Source organism: Trachurus japonicus, chromosome 13 (assembly GCF_045865225.1).
Source record: "Trachurus japonicus isolate A0001 chromosome 13, Traja_1.0".
Taxonomy (NCBI): Eukaryota; Metazoa; Chordata; class Actinopteri; order Carangiformes; family Carangidae; genus Trachurus; species Trachurus japonicus.
Window position 1 is genome coordinate 11405762 of NC_140919.1, and position 23849 is coordinate 11429610.

The following is a 23849-nucleotide window of genomic DNA, read 5'->3' on the forward strand; positions in this document are numbered from 1 at the left end:
CACAACCCAACAACTCCAAAACGCTGTCGTGGACAAGTTGTGAGCTGCACATTCACCACACTATGAGATAATAACAGAACGTTACCAGACAGAGTTGTTTTAGAGGGAAATTCATGCAAAACCGCTGATGCGCGTTGTGTTCAGGGACAGTTTTTCAGCAAGCAGCCTCTGCATTTACCTTGAAAACGGCTCCGTTTCGTAACGTTCCATTATTATCTCATAGCGTGGTGATTGTGCAGGTCACAACTTGTCCACGAAAGCGTTTTGGAGTTTTGGGATTTTGTATTTGATGAGTTTGATGAGGGAAACCAAGAAATTCCTTTAGCCTCCATAGCGTAGCTCTGAAAAAAATATATTAGCAGCAGTAGTAGTAGTGTGTGTGTGTGTGAAGTGTTGATGTACTGTACTCCGATGCCGGTACTTGACAGCAGTTAAACAATAGATCCATGGTAACCGGCAAACAAAGAAAAAAAAGTTAAACCCCCGGGAAATTTCGAGGCGTGTCATTGGACAATAACTACGATGACGTCATACATGTCGGACCCCGAGCATAGCTGCCCGCTTGGTTTGCCGGAACCAGTAACTCAGACAAAGTTAGCGATAAACAAAAAATGTGCAAGAGGTAAGAGTGCCAACAATTTTTGTTTAATTTGTTGAAAACTTAAGATGTTGTACACAGAAAATTACGTCCTCCCTCGGTGGGGATCGTCTAAATACACGTAATCTCCCCTTGGCCCACCGGCTAAGTGTAGAGTGTAAATTGTGGCCAGGCCGAGTGTGGAAAGAGAAAAAATCTGGAGTTTTTCTGGGCTTTCTCCCACTCTAACTGATGATGTCACCCACTCTGACACGAACATTCTGTGCAATACAAAACCATTATAATCTCATAATTTCTCCAAAAATGATTATGGTCATCAAAAACTATATGACCTATCAAAACGTGGAGTAATACAACAATACACAAGACTTGTGTCTACTGTTTAAAGTTCAAATGAAGTCTCTAGGTGAAAGTATGCCTGAGCAGTAGACGTTTGTTAACCTCCAATGATTGGTCTTTTTCGCTTTTTTTTCCGCTCATCCCATTGACTTCAATACAAAATTTTGCGCAGTTTTTATTTTTATTTATTTATTTTAAAAATTCGTAAACTGTTGAGAAAAGTAATAGCACACCGATCCCGATCAAGACGCACGTTTTGATATATAATTTGTCCTGCAAATTATATCTTCGAGTTGCAGGACTAGTAGCGAACCGAAAGTCGTCCGGAAGATGAAGGAGAACTAGATAAAGTAGCATTTCCTGATGGAAATGCGTGTGAATGCTGAAAGCAATTGCAGAATTAGCAAACAGTGCAAACCATACTTGTTTGGACATGTTTGACCAAGGTAGGAATCGAACCCACAACCTCATGGTCAGTAGACTTTCACTCTAGGCCTCAGTGTACACACAGTTGCAAAGACTGTTGTCTGTTGATGAGCTGCACTCTGTCTCACTCAGTTAACAACTCAGTTAACAAGCCCAAAGCTGCACCTGTTGGAAACACACTATGTCAACACCAAGAAAGCTTGAGAGTCAAGCTTGAATGACTTACAATTAAAATTTCTGTGAATTTCAGGCTGAGAGCAGCAGTTTCAACATGAAGCAAGTTATCAGAAGTCAACAGAGGACGACTGGGAAAATATTTCACTATAATTGTTGTTGAGGCAAGATTTAAACCAGCAACCTTCAGGTCTTCAGCCCAGTGAGCTAGCCTCTAGGCTACACTGGTCCATGCAGCTATTTCATAGCTGTAGGGATCAGTGCCCGGTGCGATGGCCCGTGGCCCTAATAACAAGTAGGCCTAATGTAGATTCATCGACATTAATGTATAGCCAAAAGCAACCTTCACTGGCTATCTTTAAATCACTGATGTAATCCATAAATGTGAGTGAGCGACAGAGACAGACATGTATAGACTGAACTGTCTGTTCAACAGTGAGAAGGTTTCTGTGACAGGAGGAGACTCTGATTCACTCAACACAGAAACACTGAGGAACCAGAACAGAGTATAAACCCAGGATAGAGAGGTTGAGTGAAGGTGGTGTTGAAGGTGTAGATGTGGATCAGTGAGTCAGAGGAGACTCTGTAGAAGGACAGAGAGCCAGCAGGACAGTCCACATACACCGCTACTCTGTCAGAGGAGGAGGAGGAGGAGATACGTGTCTCTCTGTCATTGTGCCAGACGGAGTAACCACTAACAGAGCAGTTCAGACTCCAGGACTGATCGTTCCATCCAAACCAACAGTCTCTACTGTTTCCTTTCCTTATGATTCCTCTGTAACTCACTGATATATAAACCTCTCCTCTCCACTCAACCTCCCAGTAGCAGCGACCAGTCAGACCAGTTGAACACAGCAGCTGAGGTTGAAGGTCAAATCTGTCTGGATGATCAGGATATGACTGATGCTCGTTCACACATGTCGCCTTCCTGTTGTTGTCAGACAGTTTGATCAGTGTGTTCACTGTGTTTGTGTTGATTGTGAGTCGAGAGGAATCTGATGGAGAGAACAAGACACAGCTGCAGTTATTGATCATGAGATCAGTTATTGACAGTTTGATGAAGACTCATGACGTCAGTGATGTGACAGTGTGAAGATGGTTGAATGTGCTGCTCAAAGTAAAAACACACTTACATCTCCATGGACCTGGTGTCAAGAATTGGACTCCAGCAGGCTCCACCCTGAAAGGAGGAGGGGGGTCAGAGCAGCACCTTCTCTGTCAGCATGCACACATGGACATTACATGGCTCTCACACACACACACACACACACACACACACAGGAGGAGGTCTTTCACCTCCTACCAGGCCATTGCCTTATAGTCAGGTGCAAATATGACTTGACCCCAAAAAAATTCTAACAAAAGGTTTCTCAGTTGTTTTTTATAGTATTAGATGTCCTTAATAACATACTAAAAGTTTACCAAAATTTGACCACTAGAAAGGTGTTATTTTCAAGATGGCGTCCAAGATGGATAGGAAGCCTGAGGAGACACCAGAGGTGAATAGGGTAAAATTTTAAAACATATATCACCATGAAACTTCCCAAGTTTATCACTTACATTAAGACAAATATTTTTTGTATTACAAGTTTTGTCAATTGTATGTTTAAATATGTAAATGAGGCAATATCTCATTAAATATGCGCTAATTTGCATACATTTCCAGAACCGAAATCTGAACAATGGATAAAAGCCACTTTCAAAATTCTTGTTTTATTTTGTTGACATACTAGAGTCAGAAGTTTTTACAGAGGGGATTTTGGATATCTCTCTTTATCACTCAGTAAATGAGAAAATACTGTCACCAGCCCTAAAAATTCAAGTTGGTTGTGTTTTTAGGAGTAAAATGTTGTATAAATCAGGCTATGAATGATATATCAACAATCCCCTCCGTAAAAACCTTCAGAATATAGAAAGGGATCAAACTGGAAGGTTTGGTGTCTGTAAGTGCTGCTGAAGTGGAGATTTCGGGCTCTTATACAACATTTTACTCCTAAAAACACGACGATATTTGAATTTTTAGGGCTGCTAGTGTTTTCTGTGTAAAAATTTTACCCTATTCACCTGTGGTGTCTCCTCAGGCTTCCTATCCATCTTGGACGCCATCTTGAAAATAACACCTTTCTAGTGGCCAAATTTTGGTAAACTTTTAGTATGTTATTAAGGACATCTAATACTATAAAAAACAGCTGAGAAACCTTCTGTTAGAATTTTTTTAGGGTTAGGTGTTTTTTTTTCATATATGCCTATTAATAAGAATGTATTCTTAGCAATTCTTGCCTGGTAAAATAAAGGTTTACTACTACTACTACTACACACACACACTGTTTATCACTGTGTTTACATGGAGGCTTGTATGGATGAACACTGTGCACAGAGAAGAAGGAGCTGGAGTCTTTATCTAGTGATGATACAGAGCAGGAGGAGACGAGGAGGAAACACTTCATCATGTGTTTTCTCCATGTGATGTCACTTCAGTGTCAGACACACACTTTCACTCTCTGACTCTCAAACTGCACAGTGATGACGACACAACAGGTGGCGCTAACCAGTCCAGATATCCCACAATCAGTGTTGGGTAGGCGTTGTTAGTAACGCCGTTACTTTATTCAGTAACTAATAATGTAACATGTTGTTTTTTTTAATTCAGTAACTCCATTTCCATTACCAAACGCTGCGTTACTCAGTTCCTTTTGCTGAGGTTTTACAATGGCACAAAGGTCCCTTAACATGTTAGCTATGAATAAAGTTTCATTGTATTGAATGAAAGACAAAGCACACTGTGGCTGTTTTCAAAACCACATACTCCCGTACTGCCTACTACAGTGGTTCTCAACTGGTGGGTCGCAGACCCGTTCTGGATGGGTTGTGGACAGCTGGTCAAAAAAGTAAATAATATTTAATGCGTATCTGATGTTTGATATGTCTTTTATGTTGAAAAATGATTTATTTTGAAAGGCATGCGTCAGACACGTACAGCCTAGGTGTGGTAGCCTTGGTAACTGCCATTTGATTGACGCTCACTGTCTGTGTTGCAATGGCGAAGCGTAAATATGACCCGGCGTATTTAAAATGCAGATTTTCGTACATTGAGGATAATAAGGGACAGAAACCCCAGTGTGGTATATGTAGTGAAGTGCCTGCAAATGAGAGCATGAAACCATCAAAACTAAAGCGCCATTTGGATACTAAACATCCTGCATGTAAAGACAAGCCGGTGGAGTTTTTTCAAAGACAACTCTGGAAGCTGAGGACTTCACAGAAGTGTCTGACAGCGTCTTGCTCCAAACAAGCAGAAGCTCTCTGTGCCTCTTACCCCGTAGCTCACCGTATTGCGAAGGCAAATTCTCATTATTCATTATTTGTGAGTATAATATGTGCAGGGCCAGATTAACACTTCGCTGTACCCTGGGCAACAATATTCAAGTGCCCCATCATCACGACCTCAGGATCACTATAATCTGTCAAAATACAGAATAAATTCCAGTAATACACAGTAAATATACTCAATACTTCAATATCTAACTGTCATTAAGTGCACTTTGATGTGCAAATGCTCAGAACTACAAATACACCACAATGTCCTCTTGTCAAAGCCACTCACTCACATGATGATATGAAAACAAAACACATCAGCATCAGTATAATCTGGCAAAATTGACCCACTACATAGAAAGAGAGGGAAGTGTCCTCCATTTCCACAAAAAAATAAATAAGCAACCACTTTCAAAGCATTCAATATTTACTTAACACAAATATTATATTGTATTGAATTGATAGAGCCATCACAGAGGAAGTCCACAGACAAGACACTCCATAATCTACTAGAATCAAGTAACAATTTGGTTCTGAGCTCATTTTACAGAGAAATTAACTTGTCACCTCAGAATTCAACAGGACTATCAAGTTATAGTGCAATCAGTGGCGTTTTACATGTAAGAAAAACCATGTGTTTTCTATTGTTAGTGATGTGTTCATCAGGGATCCATGCACTGTAGCAATCACACAAGCCTAAATGAAGAATATGCTAAGATTCTACATCATAAGGTGACAAAACCAAACTCAGAGCAAATGAGAACAAGGAGGGAGCAGCAAAGAGCTCAATACTGAAGGCCACAACAGAGACAGACTGTTAGGGATCAGATCCATTCTGTGACAACAACTTTATGACGACAACAACAACAACAACAGCCTTATGACACTCTTCACCATCTATAGAGATCCGGCACAACAATAGCGGATTTCTATTTCAATTAATTACAAACGTGAATTATCCGGCCACTTTAAACTTTTAACGATACGTTATTGTTCCGTTCGAATAAAATTAATAAACATGTTGAATGCACAGCCTAGCGCCATAAAGGCAGCATGATGATGAATAGCTGTCACTCACCAGTACTGGACTGGCCGCGGAGCAATTCACTCCCAGTCAATCACAACATTTCCTCTGCGCGCACCGCGGTCACTGGTTGGTCTGAGCTCCGGTCAGTCCGGTAGACGGTGCCGCCTCGGCGGGTGTTCTCACGGATGAACGTGAACGGAGGAGACAGAGACGTACCGGTGGCGGTAGCCGCGGTAACAGTTACCGGGTGGTCAGACTTCAGGCCATCCTGGCTAGCTGAGCTGTCCGGCTCGTTGACGGAAGCTGCCGTAGCAGAAGAGTTGGTAACGTTAACTGGAGTGAAGAAATTACCTATTTTCGGTATAACTTTCTGTTTTTTCTGATGTCCTTCTCCTTTTTTAATTTCCGTTCATCGCTCCCACTTTTTCTCCATCTTTGCATTTTTTAAGTTGCTTGACACTCCCCGCTCAGTGCACATTGATTTGCGTCACCTTTGACCAGCCTTCACGGGCTGACCAATGAGGAGAGGGTCTCAGCTCATGTCACAGATACAGTCACAGGCAGGTGCAGGGTTTTCTGTGCGGTGCATAGACGGTGCAACGCAGCGGCTCCGGTGGACGGTTTAATTTATAAGCGAGAGATAATCAGATATTTTGCTTATGCCCTCACTGCCCTGGGCCCTTCAGAGGTCACGGGCCCCTGGGCAATTGCCCAATTGCCCATATGTGACCCGTTCCATCAAAATGAGTCGGAAGTCGCAACGTTCTATTTTTAGATAATCAGCTGATAACATGGAAAACCCATAGAAAATCAAAAAAAAATTTTTACCCTAATTTCAAAGCAATGACATTCAAAAACAATCTCCCAAAGTTTCACAGTCCAGATAATTGAGAAAAGGCACGTAAATGATGATTAAAGTTGACCTGCAACTTAAACCCTCTGAAAATGAGTGTTGCTTCGGTGCAAAACATGAAATATCTCCTGAACCGTTCATGATAGAGACGAGCTGTAAACTGCATCTGAATCGCGGGATTCTCCGCTTTCCGACGGTCATTGAATGGCGCCTCTATGACGAGCAGGGACGGGTAAGAAACAGATGCTAAACCGAGTAGCATCGACGCTAACAGAGCGTAGCATCGATGCTAACAGAGCGTAGCATCGATGCTAACAGAGCGTAGCATCGATGCTAAATCGAACGTAGCATCAATGCTAACCCGAACGTACACGCTTGCACATGTTTTACAAAATGTCAACAAAACATGACAACTTCTGAACCGTTTATGATAGAGACAAGCTGTAAAAAGCATCTGAATTGTGAGATTCCCTGCTTTCCGAGGGTCATTGAATGCTGCCTCTATGACAACAAGGGACCGTATAGGGTGCGTGTAATCATGTGGTACAGGAACAGATGCCAGAGTCACTGGCAAAAACTTTAACTGCTATTTTCTCAGGTTTTAGAACAGAATAACGGTGCGTTCACACCAAACGCGATAGACGCGATGAACGCCACAACTTTCCATTAAAAGTCAATGTAAATGGCGCGATGACACGCGATGGCGCGTCGGGCGGCACGTTTCGGGCGATACGAGCGACGCGATGAAGCGATGACGCGGCCATCGCATCATCGCGTCCATCGCTTGAAGTTGAAAAATTTGAACTTTTCAAGCGACATCGCGTGACGCTGTGCCGCGACATCCAATCAGTGTTGATATTCAACCACCTCACCGACACAGCTGCAGACACACATTTCAAAACATGGTGGAGAAGATCACTGTGGCTGTAGTCTCGCTCACCAGACCCTCCTACAGAGAACCTGTGGCTGTGTAAAAAAAAAAAAACAACAACCCAGGGGCTGTGTGTGTTTTCCTCAGATCAATAATATACATCCATGGCCGTTTCCCGGAGCTTTATGACACGACGTCGTACTTTTACCGCGGTCGTAATAAAAAAAGATAATGCCTGCAGAGGGTCAGAGGACCTACAGCTTCCTCCTTGTGAATATTTCATATGTATTTATATTTATTATTATTTCTCAGCCATGGTTGAGGAGAGAAAGAAAATAGCGGGAGGTGGGTTGCATCATAGCGCGATGAAGCGATGGTGAAAAATGTGACAAATATGTCAAGCAACGCGATGCTCGCGTTACGGGCGATGGCATCGCGTCCATCGCGTTTGGTGTGAACGCACGGTAAGAGAGTATGAGATCGTAATTTAAATGGCCACATCTCGAAAACCATCAAATGTATGACTCTGACTAGGGTATCATTTTAATGCTTATTTTCTAATCTTTCCATTGATACCAAAATCTCAACTTTGAAATTTGGGTCACTGTGACTCATTTTGATGGATCGGGTCACATATGGTTAATCCGGCCTTGAATATATGAATAGTGTTACATGATTGTGTATTTTTGTAATTAAGACATGATTAGTAATTATGTTTTCGGTAAATATACCTTGCTAGCTTTCAGTCTATGCTAACTCTTTTCATTTTGTTAATCTGGATGCTAATTGAAGTGTATTCATGCAATGCTACTGTAAGTACTGTAAGTAAATTGTGTTTCTGTGATAATTTCAGTTTTACGGAGGAGAAATAGAGGACTCCATTAAAGGACAGGAAAAGATCAAGCCTTGTGGTTTTTTGGGGAGCTTCTATACATTTCGTTGACTGACTGTCTAGCTTTGCATCGGCGCACGCACTGCAAGGGCAGTACAGTCTTCTTTTTTCTATGGACTACATGTGGTGAGCTTGAACAACAGGGCTATGTGTCAATTTACAGTGAAATTACTCTTTAAGTTACTTGCCTATTTTTCAATTTATGTTCTATGCAGTTCCATGCAGGCAAATTGCTGCACAGCATAACACAAGTTGGGCAGATGTGGTATTGATAATGTTGTAAAGTGAGCTTTCAGATATCACTACCCCCCAGAGCCAGTAGGGGGCGGTGGTAGGGTGTGTCCCGGTGTTGTTGTACCTGACTGCCTGTGTGAAGCTGCCCTCCACCACGACTAGTTGTATGTGCCTGTGCTGATAATAAAAGCGGTTCAAGAGAAGAAACCAGCTTCCTTATTGTTGATATAGTGACGATATCACATATGGCGACAAGGATAAAAGCACCAAGAAGTCAAGCGCCGGTCTGTTGCCTAGCAAGTAAGCAAAGTCGTTGATGGTCCTGTCGTGTTTTGCTAGCTAAGAAGAGCTAGTGAGGAACAATGGCGGCAATGGTGGGCGCCGTTTGACAGCAATTCGCAGACGTGGGAAGAGTACTGTGAGGTTTTGGATCACTTTTTTGTCGCAAATGATATAATGGAGGCGGAACGGCAAAGAGCTGTGCTACTGAGTGGCGTGGGACCACAGACCTATGCCCTGATGAGGAACCTGCTAAGCCCGGATAAACCAGGAGACCGCTCCTACGAGGATCTGGTAAAGTTGTTAAAAAATCATTTTCACCCGAAGACCAGCGAGATAATGCAGAGGTGGAAATTTAATACAAGGAACAGGAAGCCAGAGGAAAGTGTTAGTGACTATGTGGCAGAGCTGAGAAAGCTCGTGCAGGACTGTAATTTCGGAGATACGCTGACGGTGATGTTGAGGGACCGGCTCGTTTGCGGCATAAATGATGACGGCATACAGCGGAAGCTGCTGTCGGAGGACAAGTTAACCTTTGACAAGGCATTGAAGTTTGCGCAGGCAATGGAGGCGGCGAACAGAGACATTGTGGATTTGCAGGGAGCCAGAGAGCAGGCAAAATGGAACCGAGCGTCGGGGTCGGTGCACAAGGTGAACGATGTCCGCGCCAGGACGCAGCAGGACGTGAGGACATGCTACAGATGCAAGGGAGACAACCACTTGGCAATGGACTGCAGGTTTGCCAAAGAGCCTCTCCATACCTGAGAGAGTCCAGTCTCCAGTCTGGATCCTCCAGTCCAGCAGACAGCAGCTTCACTCCCGAGGCTCCTGGATGATTGTAGCTCAGGTCCAGCTCTCTCAGATGGGAGGGGTTGGAGCTCAGAGCTGAGGCCAGAGAAGCACAGCCTTCCTCTGTGATCAGACATCCTGACAGACTGAACACACACAACAACACAATGGAACCCTCTGTCAACACCTGTTGCTGTGTTCAAGTGTCATCAGATAAACAGCTGGATGGATCCTCACCTGAGAGTCTCCAGTCTACAGTGTGGACTCTCCAGTCCATCAGACAGCAGCTTCACTCCTGAGTCCTGCAGGTTGTTGTTACTCAGGTCCAGGTGTCTCAGACCAGAGGACTGGGAGCTGAGGACTGTGGACAGAGCTTCACAGCTTCTCTCTGAGAGGTTACAGCTACTCAGTCTGAAGGGATGATCATGAGGAATTAAAGAAGAAATGAAGTTATTTTCTGACCTGTTGAAAACACAGAAGTGTCTTTATATGATGATGAAAATCCAAATATACTGTATTGGACTCAGAGATACTTCATTGATCCCAAGGGAAACTGAAGTACCCAGTTGCACAGACACAAAATAATAAGGGAATAAAAAAGTAATATGACACAAGGATAGGAGAATCTACACTACATCCATGTAAACTATGTACATTAATGTCTACACTTACAGAGCTTTGTTTGAGGCTTTGACCACTGGCAGCAGTCTCAGAAGAGTCTCCTCTGAAGCAGAGTATTTCTTCAGGTCAAACTCGTCCAGATCTTCTCCTGATGACAGTAAGATGAAGACCAGAGCCGACCATTGAGCAGGAGACAGTTCATCTGTGGAGAGACGTCCTGATCTCAGGGACTGTTGGATCTCCTCCACTAGAGAACGATCATTTAGTTCATTCAGACAGTGGAACAGGTTGATGCTTTTCTCTGCAGAGGGAGTCTCTTCAATCTTCTTCTTGATGTACCGGACTGTTTTCTGATTAGACCTTGAGTCACTTCCTGTCTGTGTCATCAGACCCCGTAGGAGAGTCTGATTGGTCTCCAGTAAAAGACCCAGGAGGAAGCGGAGGAACAAGTCCAGGTGTCCATTTGGACTCTGTAAGGCCTCGTCCACAGCACTCTGGTAGAATTGTGTTTCTGCAGATTTTACTCTTTTTTCAGTCTTCTTGGAGGTTGATTTCTTACTTGACATCAGGTTGAGTCTAGAGTTGATGAAGGTCAGATGAACATAAAGAGCAGCCAGAAACTCCTGAACACTCAGATGGACGAAGCAGAACACCTTGTCCTGGTACAGGCCTCTCTCCTCTTTAAAGATCTGTGTGAACACTCCTGAGTACACTGAGGCTGCTCTGATATCGATGCCACACTCTGTCAGGTCTGATTCATAGAAGATCAGGTTTCCTTTCTCCAGCTGCTCAAAAGCCAGTTTTCCCAGAGACTCGATCATCTTCCTGCTCTCTGGACTCCAGTGTGGATCTGTGTCAGCTCCTCCATCATACTTGACCTTCTTCAGTTTGGATTGAACCACCAGGAAGTGGATGTACATCTCAGTCAGGGTCTTGGGCAGCTCTCCTCCCTCTCTGGTCTTCAACAGCTCCCCCAGAACTGTAGCAGTGATCCAGCAGAAGACTGGAATGTGGCACATGATGTGGAGGCTTCGTGATGTCTTGATGTGGGAGATGATCTCTCTGGCCTGCTCCTCATTTCTGAACCTCTTCCTGAAGTACTCCTCCTTCTGTGGGTCAGTGAACCCTCTGACCTCTGTCACCATGTCAACACATTGAGGAGGGATCTGATTGGCTGCTGCAGGTCGTGTTGTTATCCAGAGGCGAGCAGAGGGAAGCAGTTGCCCCCTGATGAGGTTGGTCAGCAGCACGTTGACTGAGGTGGACTCTGTCACATCAGTCAGGATCTCAGTGTTGTGGAAGTCCAGAGGAAGTCGACACTCGTCCAGACCGTCAAAGATGAAGACGACATGGAACTGATCAAACCTGCAGATTCCTGCTTCTTTGGTTTCAGTGAAGAAGTGATGAACAAGTTCCACCAAGCTCAACTTTTTCTCTTTCAGCACATTCAGCTCTCTGAATGTGAAGGGAAATGTGAAGTGTATGTCCTGGTTGTCTTTGTCTTCAGCCCAGTCCAGAGTGAACTTCTGTGTTAAGACTGTTTTCCCAATGCCAGCCACTCCCTTTGTCATCACTGTTCTGATTGGTCGGTCTCTTCCAGGTGGGGGTTTAAAGATGTCTTCTTGTCTGATGGTTGTTCCTGGTCTGTCTGGTCTCCTAGACACTGTTTCAATCTGTCTAACCTCATGTTCATCATTGACCTCTCCAGCCCCTCCCTCTGTGATGTAGAGCTCTGTGTAGATCTGGTTCAGAAGAGTTGGGTTTCCTGCTTTAGAGATCCCCTCAAACACACACTGGAACTTCTTGTTCAGGGAAGATTTGAGTTTATGTCGACAGACTGATGCGACATGTCCTGAATGAAAACATAAGACAGAAGATCAATAAGGAAATATAACATTTTAAAGGTACATTGTGTAGGAATTACTCCCATCTAGCGTTGCGGTTGTATATCGCAAGCAACTAAGTTATATTTTTCATGCTGCATTCACGTGAAATTGAGCAGACCACAGCCGCTGCACGTAATGGCATAAACAAGCCTCTATGTAAACAAGTGTTCCGTCAGCACGAGGCACAACAATACACGTGACAATATGTTGTCATGGCGATGTTGTATTGTTTACCTGACCCACGTTTTACCGGCTTTCTCTCAACTTCTGTGACTAACATGACATCTGGTATGTTACTGACGCCCGTCTGCCCGACTGCACGTGAATGCAGCATCAGTGTAACGCTCCATTCCTCCTCACTGCGTTACCGCGGTGACTTTTCATAGACGCCACCTCGACCTGAGCCGACAGCTCCGGTGTCTCCGGTGAGTTTCCGTGGTTTTCTACCGTCATGCTGCGACTGAACGTAAAAACATGGAGACACGACATGGCAGCCAGCACCGAGCTTACGGTTAATTCAGAGCTTACCGGAACACTTCAGTTTGTTGATGGGGTTGATTACTGATTAATGAAAAACATACTTTTGAACGAAATAATCGATTTACGTGAATAGATAACAGGAGAAGTTACACAATGTCCCTTTAATTACTTTAAATAGCGACTATATGAACACATTTCCCTCCATGTGTTGATGTCAGTAAACATCTAATTAGTCCATCAGGTTGAATCTTTAGAGAAATCCTCTTACTGCTCTGCAGACGCTCAGCCAGCTCCTCCTGCTTCATCCTCCTCAGGAAGTTCACTGTCATCATCACTAATGCCTCTCTGCTGCTCCTCCTCTGCTCTTCATCATCACTGTCCAACACCTCCTCATCCTCCCTCTGACTCCCTGAGCATTCTGGGTAATCTGGACTCAGAAGCTTGTGGATCTTCGTCAGCTCATTCTTCACAAAAGTGCCCATGTTGTCCAGCAGCTGGAACAGAAACTCTATGAGTGACAGCATCAAACTAAAACCATGGAGCCAAACATCAGATCCACGTTGGACAGACTGACAATCCACTGGTGTCAAAGTACAGCATGGAGATGATTGTGAACACAAGAGATGTAACGCGATATTTTTTTTTCGTAGGATGGGTCCGGGAAAGTCCCGCCTTTCCCACCTCTGATTGGCTAGATAGGCTCCATTCTCGAGCAGCCAAATCAAATAACCAAGTGGAGGAGAGCTCATCTAGCCAATCAGAGGCGGGGAAGGCGAGACATTCCCAGACCTATCCGACGAAAAAAAATATTGCAGATGTAACAGCAGCTGTTGGACATGTCCTCACCACGAATATAGAGTCCAGGTGTGTTTGATGCTGCTGGGCAGACTGACCACTGGGAACCTCTGAGCTCTCCTGGTCCACTCTGTGGAGGAATCAGTGTCAAGCGAACATCAGTACAGAGAGAGATAATACAAAATGGACTTTATACTGTATGTTCAGGGAGTTGGTTGTTTGAATCCCACTCTGTCCCCATTGCTTCCGTAGTGTCCTTCCTTTTTATGAATGCATCTAAATGTTTGGCGCACATTGGCAGCCACATGTCTCTCAGTCTGCCCCAGGGCAGCTGTGGCTACAGACCTAGCTTACCACCAGCTTACATCTGATCAGCTGATCCACATTATACCTCAGATTTTATGGTGAATCATTGACATATGACTCCACAGAAAAACGTTCAATGGAAATTAGAAAGTTTTGAATTTAAGTTTTGTTTTACATCTCTTCAGCTGATCCACGTCCTCCTTTGAAGTCAGTGAACAATTCCTTTGAGTCATCGCTCTTTAAAGACAGACAGCTGGGTTCAGGAGAGTCTGGTCTCTGCTGCTGGATCCTGAAACAACAGGTTTTCAAAAGAATCATCTGCAAAGGTTCTTTCGAGTTACAAATGGTGCTTACATGTAGCCAGGGAATAAATCCCAGCATTAAAATAGTTTGCAATGTTCCTTTAAAACCAAAACTAGGTTATAGATTGTGTGAAAAGTAGTTCCCTCAACATGAGGTAAATCAGACTAAATTGTTTGTTTTGGTGTTTTGGTATTTACCCTGCTACTATTGGTCAGTGAGTAGAGACGTCAGGTTTTCTCTGTGGGGATTGGCCAAGGGGCGGGACCAGAGAGTTTGGGGAGAAAAAAAAGGAAAAGAGAGGAGGGAGGATGTGTGCTCCGAAGCATGGCCGCGGTGTTTTCTTCCTCGCCATAGCGATTAGTCTGCAGCTAAGTACGCTAATGTAGAGTGTATGTGGTGAGTGTAATCTTACTCTTACGTTAAGTACAGGGTTAAGTGATGTACACTGTTGAAAGACTGAGTTACGGAGCTACGGAGTTAACGAGCAACTCTCCAGACGGCTACGTGATAGCACACATGCTAATGTTGTGCTAGTGCTTCATGGACAGACTGTGACACTCGGACAGAGTCATAGACAGTGGGCCGTGGGATCGGACCAACTCGGGTGAGCGTTGGTGGTTGAGGGAGACCTGCTGTGTCTTTCCTCCAACGTCGGAGGACGTCGTCGTGGCAACGAGAAGGTCAACCATAGACTGTAAAAAGAATGGACGTAGCGTCCGTGACGTCACCCATTGGTTTTGGGGAGTCGTTTTTGTGACTCAAATATGGCGGCCTGAACAGCGCCATGTTGGATTGGCCGGCCGAGAACCCGCCCACTGGCCTCGAAGCAGCTGTCTACGGAGCTGCTCGGACCTGTCACTCAACGTTTCCGCGCCCTAATTGGCCAGAGTTTTAACCTAATAACAGTAAAACGGTAGAGTTAAAAAAAAATTCACCCCCCTCAGAGTGTGTGCGGGGGTAGAAACTATCGATTGAGAAAAAAAAACGTTCTGACACCAGGCTTTTAACATGTTTACTGAGGATGTAAAGTGGGTGATTTTAACATGGGGGTCTATGGGGAATGCTCCCTTCTGACACCAGCCCCCAGAGGAAGCCGGGGGGATTGCAGTTTTTTGAACCCGGAAGTGAGCTTCACTTCTCAGACCGACAACTGCCCCCTTGAGGTCAACGAGCGGCTTCAGTGAGTCTCTGGACGAGGCCGGGACTTTTCCTATATCAGCGGCTGCAGGTACAGAGACTGAGAGACTGGTTCAGCGTGGGTGAGTGAGCACGGTATCGGACACAGTGTCGCCAACGTTCAACACCATCACACTAATTTTGAAACGTAATATTACGTGTTTCAGAGATTCAGGGTTGAATAACTGATTAATATTTTCCTTTTGAACGAGGTTTACAAGTTTACAAGAAGGGTTGAGAGATTCTGTGCAATTAACAGTGATAACATGCTTTGGTGAATTTTAAAGGGCACTTGCCGGGTTTTTCGTTTTATTTAAATTTCTGAGATTAAAGGTCAACTATTTGATTTTCTTGAAATACTCTAAATTGGGTTATTAGTACTCTAAAAGAGAGAGAGTAACATTTGTGTTGCTAAAGTAACCTCATTCGACCTTTACATAAATATTTTGATTGTGTGAATAAATAATTCATTTATTTTAATTCATGATTCATCTTGTGTCAAGTTAATAGTGGTTAAAAGGTAATAAACAGGGTGTAACAAAGCTTTAAAAAGTGGTTTAAAATCAGAGGTGTAAAGAGTAAAAATACTAAACTCCTGCGTCATTTTCAGTTCATGTTATCTGAGGAGTTTGGCAGGTAAGCTGGGTTACAGGTCATAATAAATAAAGCCACCTTATAGTTAATAGCATCAGACATAACAAAGTAAAAGAACCCTTAGTGCTGTATCTTAAAGCCAGGATACTTAGAAAGCGCTACATACATATTTCCTGTTGCTATTGGGCTGCACTGTGAGAATTACTGAACAATAACACGTGGATGGGGCAGCATTTGGCTCACTTGGTAGAGCTGTTGCCCCATTTTGAGGCTACAGTCCTCACTGCAAGCGGCCCCAGTTCGAATCCTGCATCGGGGAGCCCTTTCCTGCATGTTATTCCCCCTCTCTGCCTCCCCATTTCCTGTCTCTCTCTTCACTGTGCTATCGATAAAGGCAATAAAAATCCCCCAAAAATATTCTTGAAAAAATTAAATAACATGTGGATGTTAAGGCAGGGACTCTTTACTGCAGCTGGACAATGTGTGTTTAAATCATTGCTTAGCTTTTATGATGAATTATTGACATTTGACTCCACAGGAAGAATGTTTAATGGAAATTAAAAAGTTTTGAACCAAATACCCCTTTCCCCCTGGCCAAGAAACCCATTTAAACCCGCTAACAATCGGCTTTTGGTAACAGTGGGAAAAGCGCATCGACCCGCGTCAAACGACTCGGCAAGCGACGCGGGTTAAAATCGCCTTCAATCGGCTCGGCTCCGATCGGTTTGCAGTGGGAACGACAGAACCGGGTCAACCTGCTTTACGTGATGACGTTGATAGTTACGTGACGCCATGTCATCGCACCAGACGCATCTCATATCACATACCAAAACAAAGCTCTTCTCTCATTTGAGACTGGGATCAAAAGATCAAAGAACACTGACCAAAAACGATTGAAAAAAAGAAGCGACAGTCTCTTTAACTGACGTGTTGTGCCGCGGACGTCCGTCATAATACTCGCTGTCCTCCACGGTCCCGGTGCTCCGCAGGTCAGCCAGATACCTCGTATGCCCCGGCCGACGGACCTCACATTCCGCGGCGGGCAGCTGTGGCATGACACGATGTTTCTTGCACCACGGATGAAAACAACTGGTTTATGCTCTGTCTGATCCCCCAGCGGGGAGGAAGGACTGATTGGGAAAGGAACCAAATGCCGATTGTTAGCTGGTTGACCCGTGTTTAAAAAACCTGCGTCGACCCACTAATTTTTGTGGGAAAGTGGCTTAAGTTTTGTTTTACATCTCTTCAGCTGATCCACGTCCTCTGAAGTCCGTGAACAATTCCTTTGAGTCATCGCTCTTTAAAGACACACAGCTGGGTTCAGGAGAGTCTGGTCTCTGCTGCTGGATCCTGAAACAACAACACAACTGATAAATGTGCATGCTGTATAAAAACAGAAAGAAAATAAATTCAATCTTTCAGGAAACTGACTTTTAGAGAGAAAAGTCTTTCTGACAAAAGGAGACTAAAGTAGTTCCCAGGTGTCTTAAAGACATGTCTGGGACATGCTTCGATCAAAATACCCCAAGGATCAAACATCACAGAACTTTTTTCGTCTGCTCAAAACAGACCTGTTCAGAACGGCTGGTTGAATCCCACTCTGTCCCTATTGCTTCCGTAGCGTCCTTGGGCAAGACACCTTACCCACCTTGCTTCTTGTGAATGCAGGCAGCCACATGTCTCTCAGTCTGCCCCAGGGCAGCTGTGGCTACAGACCTAGCTTACCACCAGCTTACTTCTGATCAGCTGATCCACATTATACCTCAGATTTAATGGTGAATCATTGACATATGACTCCACAGGAAAAACGTTCAATGGAAATTAGAAAGTTTTGAACTTAAGTTTTGTTTTACATCTCTTCAGCTGATCCACGTCCTCCTTTAAAGTCAGTGAACAATTCCTTTGAGTCATCGCTCTTTAAAGACAGGCAGCTGGGTTCAGGAGAGTCTGGTCTCTGCTGCTGGATCCTGAAACAACAGGTTTTCAAAAGAATCATCTGCAAAGGTTTTTTCGACTTACAAATGGTGCTTACATATTTCCTGTTGCTATTGGGCTGCACTGTGAGAATTACTGAACGATAACACGTGGATGGGGCAGCATTTGGCTCACTTGGTAGAGCTGTCGCCCCATTTTGAGGCTACAGTCCTCACTGCAGGCGGCCCCAGTTCGAATCCTGCATCGGGGAGCCCTTTCCTGCATGTTATTCCCCCTCTCTGCCTCCCCATTTCCTGTCTCTCTCTTCACTGTGCTATCGATAAAGGCAATAAAAATCCCCCAAAATTATTATTGAAAAAATTAAATAACATGTGGATGTTAAGGCAGGGACTCTTTACTGCAGCTGGACAATGTGTGTTTAAATCATTGCTTAGGGACCGTTCGTTATTTATGGAATGGGCCACCGGAGGAAAATGGGGGGGGGGGGGGTCATGTCATAATATTCTTTGTTGAGGGGTGGGTCCACTAAAAAAAAAAGGTCAGCGAGGGGGGGTCATTCAACTTTTTGTCTGGAGGACACTGCAATGCCCGCAAAAAACAAAAACAAAAGAAAAACGGGTCATTTCAAAGGGGCGCATGCGGCGTCTGTCCGACTACCCATTTCTCCGACCATACATTTCTTTATTTTTGCGTCCATTAGTCCGACCTCCCATTTCTCCGACTTAAGTAGCCCTAACCCTTAACCTTACCCTAAACCTAACCTTAACACTGTAGAATGGGTAGTCGGAGAAATGAGCCGTCGGACTTTTGGGCAGTCGGACTGACGTATGCTCCCCATTTCAAAGCTGCAAGCACCGATGACAATGAGAGCAACGGCCCCCAAATCACAACGTTATTTTATATTGCTCTGGTCTGCCCTGAGAGGGTTTCGAACCCGGTTCTCCCGCAACGCAGGCGACGATGCTAACTGCTTCGCCAAGAACTAAACGAAGACTTCACGCAAGGGTTAGCACGTCTTTTATGGGTGAGTGAGTTTAACTTCAGACTTCAGGCTATGAGCAGCACGTACGTTCACGTTGCTTTCGTGAATTGTAAACAAACAGTCGCCCCCTCGGTTTTAGCTTCCAGCTGTTTAGCGGCTAATTCAACTGCAGTGATGGATAACTGTACAACTTCATGAACTACATTTGAGGAATAAACGGCAGCTTTTACCTGACGGGAGAGTGACCAACGCCTGAGCTACGGTAGCTAACAGTTAGCTGGTTTAATCTACTTTCTCTCTCTCCCTCTCTCTCCCCCTCTTTCTTACACATGCAGGCACACGCACACACACAGCTGCTTGTCTGTCATATCTGTCGTAAACCTTGTAATAATACGTTGCTGAGTACAGTTCACATTATTGTTGCTTCGGTTTGAGTGTGGATTAATTATTAATGGTTTGTTGTGTAATGTGAGCTGGTCCAAAATCGCGATTTTGTTATTGATGAGTTGGTTTAATAACAGCTGATAAATGGCATTGTGATGAGAAGGTGTTGCAGTTGCACACATGGTTGTCAAAATGAAATAATGTATGTCACGCGCTACATGATGCGATGTCACGTGTCGATGGCTGGGTGGGGGGGGGGGTCATGTATCTTTTGATAAGGCTTAATGCTGGGTCATGTTAAAATTTATTGACTCCGACAGGGGGGTCATGTAAAAAAAAAAAAAAAAAAGTCCTGTGAATCCCTCGGGTGGCACTGATGATAAATAACGAACAGTCCCTTAGCTTTTATGATGAATTATTGACATTTGACTCCACAGGAAGAATGTTTAAAGGTGTACAGAAATGGCCGTTTGTCCTGTTCGTCGCGCCGAGTTGTCACGAGCTGCAACACGAGTTTACCCGAGTAAGGTAAACGAATTTGATTGGTCGTTATCGAGCGGGCGGGATATTCAAAGCTTGGGGCGAGCCCGAGCTCCGTGTGTGTGTGCGTGTCTCAGACGTTTGAATGACGGATTACGGATCCAATATCAGTGGCTGGTGAATCGTGTACAGGCTGACGTATAATCTGTGCGCCTGCATTATCCAATGCGAAAGAAAAAAAAGACACTTTTGTCCCGGATTTACTCAAAAATAGAATTTTGCACAAAGTTTGGCCTACAACGTCTGATAGATGAGTTATTACACTAATTTTATGATCCAGAGTGGGCTTTTCTGTACACCTTTAATGGAAATTAAAAAGTTTTGAACCAAATACCCCTTTCCCACTGGCCAAGAAACCCGTTTAAACCTGCTAACAATCGGCTTTTGGTAACAGTGGGAAAGGCGCATCGACCCTCGTCAAACGACTCGGCAAGCGACGCGGGTTAAAATCGCCTTCAATCGGCTCGGCTCCGATCGGTTTGCAGTGGGAACGACAGAACCGGGTCAACCTGCTTTATGTGATGTGATGACGTTGATAGTTACGTGACGCCATGTCATCGCGCCAGACGCATCTCATATCACATACCAAAACAAAGCTCTTCTCTCATTTGAGACTGGGATCAAAAGATCAAAGAACATTGACCAAAAACGATTGAAAAAAAGAAGCGACAGTCTCTTTAACTGACGTGTTGTGCCGCGGACGTCCGTCATAATACTCGCTGTCCTCCACGGTCCCAGTGCTCCGCAGGTCAGCCAGATACCTCGTATGCCCCGGCCGACGGACCTCACATTCCGCGGCGGGCAGCTGTGGCATGACACGATGTTTCTTGCACCACGGATGAAAACAACTGGTTTATGCTCTGTCTGATCCCCCAGCGGGGAGGAAGGACTGATTGGGAAAGGAACCAAATGCCGATTGTTAGCTGGTCGACCCGCGTTTAAAAAACCTGCGTCGACCCGCTAATTTTTGTGGGAAAGCGGCTTAAAGGGGAACTAAACCCCTCAGTTTTGGATGACGTGCTCTAAGCTTGAAATTCAAAAAATGCCTTGATTATGGGCGGGACTCCAGGAGCACTCTCCGATCCCCCCTCCCCCCCTCCCCCCTGCGCCCCATTCACACCCGCGAAATCACACAAAAGAGAAAAAAAAGTAATAAACACACATCGACACTTCTGCTAGCGCTAACGAGCTACTAACGAGCTACTCTAACAGCACTAGTAGCGTGGACACTACCAGGAGAGGACGCCAGAGCCGTGACACAGCATCTACAGCTGATCCGCCGGCTCGTTAACTCGTTAACGGCTCGTTAGCGCCGGCCGCACTAACGATTCCCATTCAGGCAGCTGTTAGCAGCCGTTAAGCCTAGGTTATACTTTCGCCTGGCTCCGTTGGCAGTTGGCGCGCGCACCTCGGCAGAGCGCACAGGCGTTTATACTTGCCGCATTCACCGTTGCAATATTCGTAGCAAAGACAGGGGGCGGTAGATAAAAAAATACAATAGGAAGTAGCAGAAGCAACTAAAAGCAGAGAAGAAGTAAGCAGGATTTCTCCTGTAGCTCTACTATTTACCTTAATTAAAAAGCTCCGGTGTAATTGTGATAGTTAACTACATGATTTGAAAACCAACCGTCCTTGCAACATCAGTGTAGTAGTTATATAACGTTATCGATCGCTCCATGTGTTGATTTTTCGCCGGCTTGTTGTAAACAGATGCACATGGAGGAGAGGAGGGACCGGATTTGCATAGTTCCTCGAGTTCTGGGTCATTTGATGGTCTTTATAACTTAATTACGAGTTGTACAAATGCTAGACCGTACCAGCTCAGCCAGTCTTCCCTCAAATTCATCCATTTTGAACCGAGCGACACTCGCGCGGCGCGCGCCAAGTTTCAAAATCCTGGAGGTGCGCGCCAGCGCGCGACGCCGTCGCGAGGTGCGCGTTTACGTCATTTGTGGCGCGCGAGCCTCGCGCACTCGCGACTGCGTCGAGCATAAACCAGGCTTTAGCCGCAGCAGAGCAGCTAGAGTGCCTAGCAACCGTTAGCGGCAGGCAGCAGCCGGTGCTGATTGGTCGGGGAGCTAGTGGCCGGTGACGAAAGCTGCCTCCAAAACGTCATCTGCCTCCATCTCAGCCAATAGGAAAATTCGATTGTAATAGCCGTGTTTCAACCCATAGAGGGCAGTCACTCTACATTTTTACTACAAAATACACCAAATTGAAATATTTTGACTAAAATGTCAAAAGTTGGACCAGAATCAACTGACAACACTACCTTATACCCAAATACATTTGTTTTCAGCAGAAAAAAGTGGTTTAGGGGTTTAGTTCCTCTTTAAGTTGTTAAGTTGTTTTACATCTCTTCAGCTGATCCACGTCCTCTGAAGTCCGTGAACAATTCCTTTGAGTCATCGCTCTTTAAAGACACACAGCTGGGTTCAGGAGAGTCTGGTCTCTGCTGCTGGATCCTGAAACAACAACACAACTGATAAATGTGCATGCTGTATAAAAACAGAAAGAAAATAAATTCAATCTTTCAGGAAACTGACTTTTAGAGAGAAAAGTCTTTCTGACAAAAGGAGACTAAAGTAGTTCCCAGGTGTCTTAAAGACATGTCTGGGACATGCTTCGGTCAAAATACGCCAATGATCAAACATCACAGAACTTTTTTCGTCTGCTCAAAACAACCCTGTTCAGAACGGCTGGTTTCAGTGCCTGTCCCTTTAAATGCAAATGAACCACTGCTCACCCCGCCCCGCCCAATCTACCGGTACTCACAGATTATGCAAATTATAAAACTAATTACATCATTGTCAGACAACCAAGGGGACACCTCGTAAATCCACATGGATTTCAACCGAACTCTAACTCTTCAGTGCTTCATTTGAAGACTCTACTTTATTTAATATTGGTGTATTAAAATATTGTTAAAGAAGCAACATGTTGAACTTAATTCGGGTTTAAACAGGTTTTAAGACACATCAGAGCCTGCGAATACAAATTAATAAATTAGCACATTTTGGGGGATGGAAAGAACCTTCAAAAAGTGATATTTCTACAATATGTCCCCTTTAAATTCTGACCTTTGACCTCTGGTCTGGCTCTGATGTCCCCCACACAGAGTGGTTTTAGAGGGAGGGGCTCCCTCCTCTCTGTCCTCACACTGATCCATGCTGCTGAGGTCACATCCACATCAGCTCACACACACTTTGTAGCTTCACCTGCAGAGGAAACACACATCATTCATCTGCACACCAGCTCACATGTCCATCATGTCTCCAGCTGCTCCTCCACTGATTGGCTCTTCTTCTCTGCTTCATATCAGTGCCAGTTGAATGCAGTCACACAGCAGTGAGGAAGAGGAAGCTGCCATCAGCTGCTGTACTTCTACTATCAGTCCACTAGATGGCGTCATGAAGCTGCAGTGAAGTGAAGAGCAGCCCAGCAACATGATCCATGGACGACTGTTTCCATCCACTGACACACACAAGGACTGAGATCCACTGAGTTGATGTGACACAGTCTCTGTGTGGACAGCGTCCCTGTAGAAAACCACTGGATCAAAATTGTTACACACACAACAACTGGGCCTCAACTCATTCACCTCACAGCTCCACTATCACAACATTCAGTCATTTCACTCACACTGGAAATTCAAGGAGAGAAAAACACTCTCCAGCTGCCACTGACACTTATTGTCTCTGTCAGTCCATTCATCGTCTGCTCCATCAAATGTCAGAAAATACAGATTAATGATTCGTTCAAATTGTGTCTTTGAATGTCTCATTTTGTCCCAGCAACAAAGGGACATACAAAATCAATTTATAGTCAAATCAAACAGAGAAAACAAGGAAATCTTAAGTTTTTGAGGCTGAAAAGTGAACATTTCTGCTTGAAAAATGTTGACAACAACTGTTGCTGCTCTAAATGATTTTTCACAACAATATTGATAATTTTGTTCCAATAATCAATAACCCAGAGTGTTATGAATACTGTATACTCAAGGGAAGTACAAGTACCTCACAACTGTGCTGCAGTAAATGTACTCAGTTA

At 44.5% G+C, this 23849-nt stretch overlaps 1 protein-coding gene across 1 annotated transcript; it reads right to left on the reverse strand.

Annotated features, from left to right (window-relative positions):
• Positions 1 to 1946: 1946 nt before the first annotated feature.
• Positions 1947 to 23347, reverse strand: LOC146975627 (protein NLRC3-like). Its single transcript, XM_085794853.1, has 9 exons — positions 22880 to 23347; positions 17812 to 17925; positions 13631 to 13709; positions 13053 to 13278; positions 10470 to 12270; positions 10035 to 10208; positions 9770 to 9943; positions 2671 to 2717; positions 1947 to 2532 (listed from the first exon to the last, which is right to left on the reverse strand). The coding sequence occupies exons 1-9, from the start codon at positions 22966 to 22968 to the stop codon at positions 2012 to 2014; spliced, it is 3225 nt and encodes a 1074-aa protein (XP_085650979.1). The 5' UTR covers positions 22969 to 23347; the 3' UTR covers positions 1947 to 2011.
• Positions 23348 to 23849: the final 502 nt, after the last annotated feature.

Coding starts and splice junctions, on each gene's coding strand:
- LOC146975627 (XM_085794853.1), bottom strand. CDS start 22,968: ATGGATCAGTGTGAGGACAGAGAGGAGGGAGCCCCTCCCTCTAAAACC. Junction 10,209..10,469: donor AAAGCCTCAAACAAAGCTCT/GTAAGTGTAGAC, acceptor TCATCCCTTCAG/ACTGAGTAGCTGTAACCTCT. Junction 9,944..10,034: donor TGTAGACTGGAGACTCTCAG/GTGAGGATCCAT, acceptor GTGTGTGTTCAG/TCTGTCAGGATGTCTGATCA.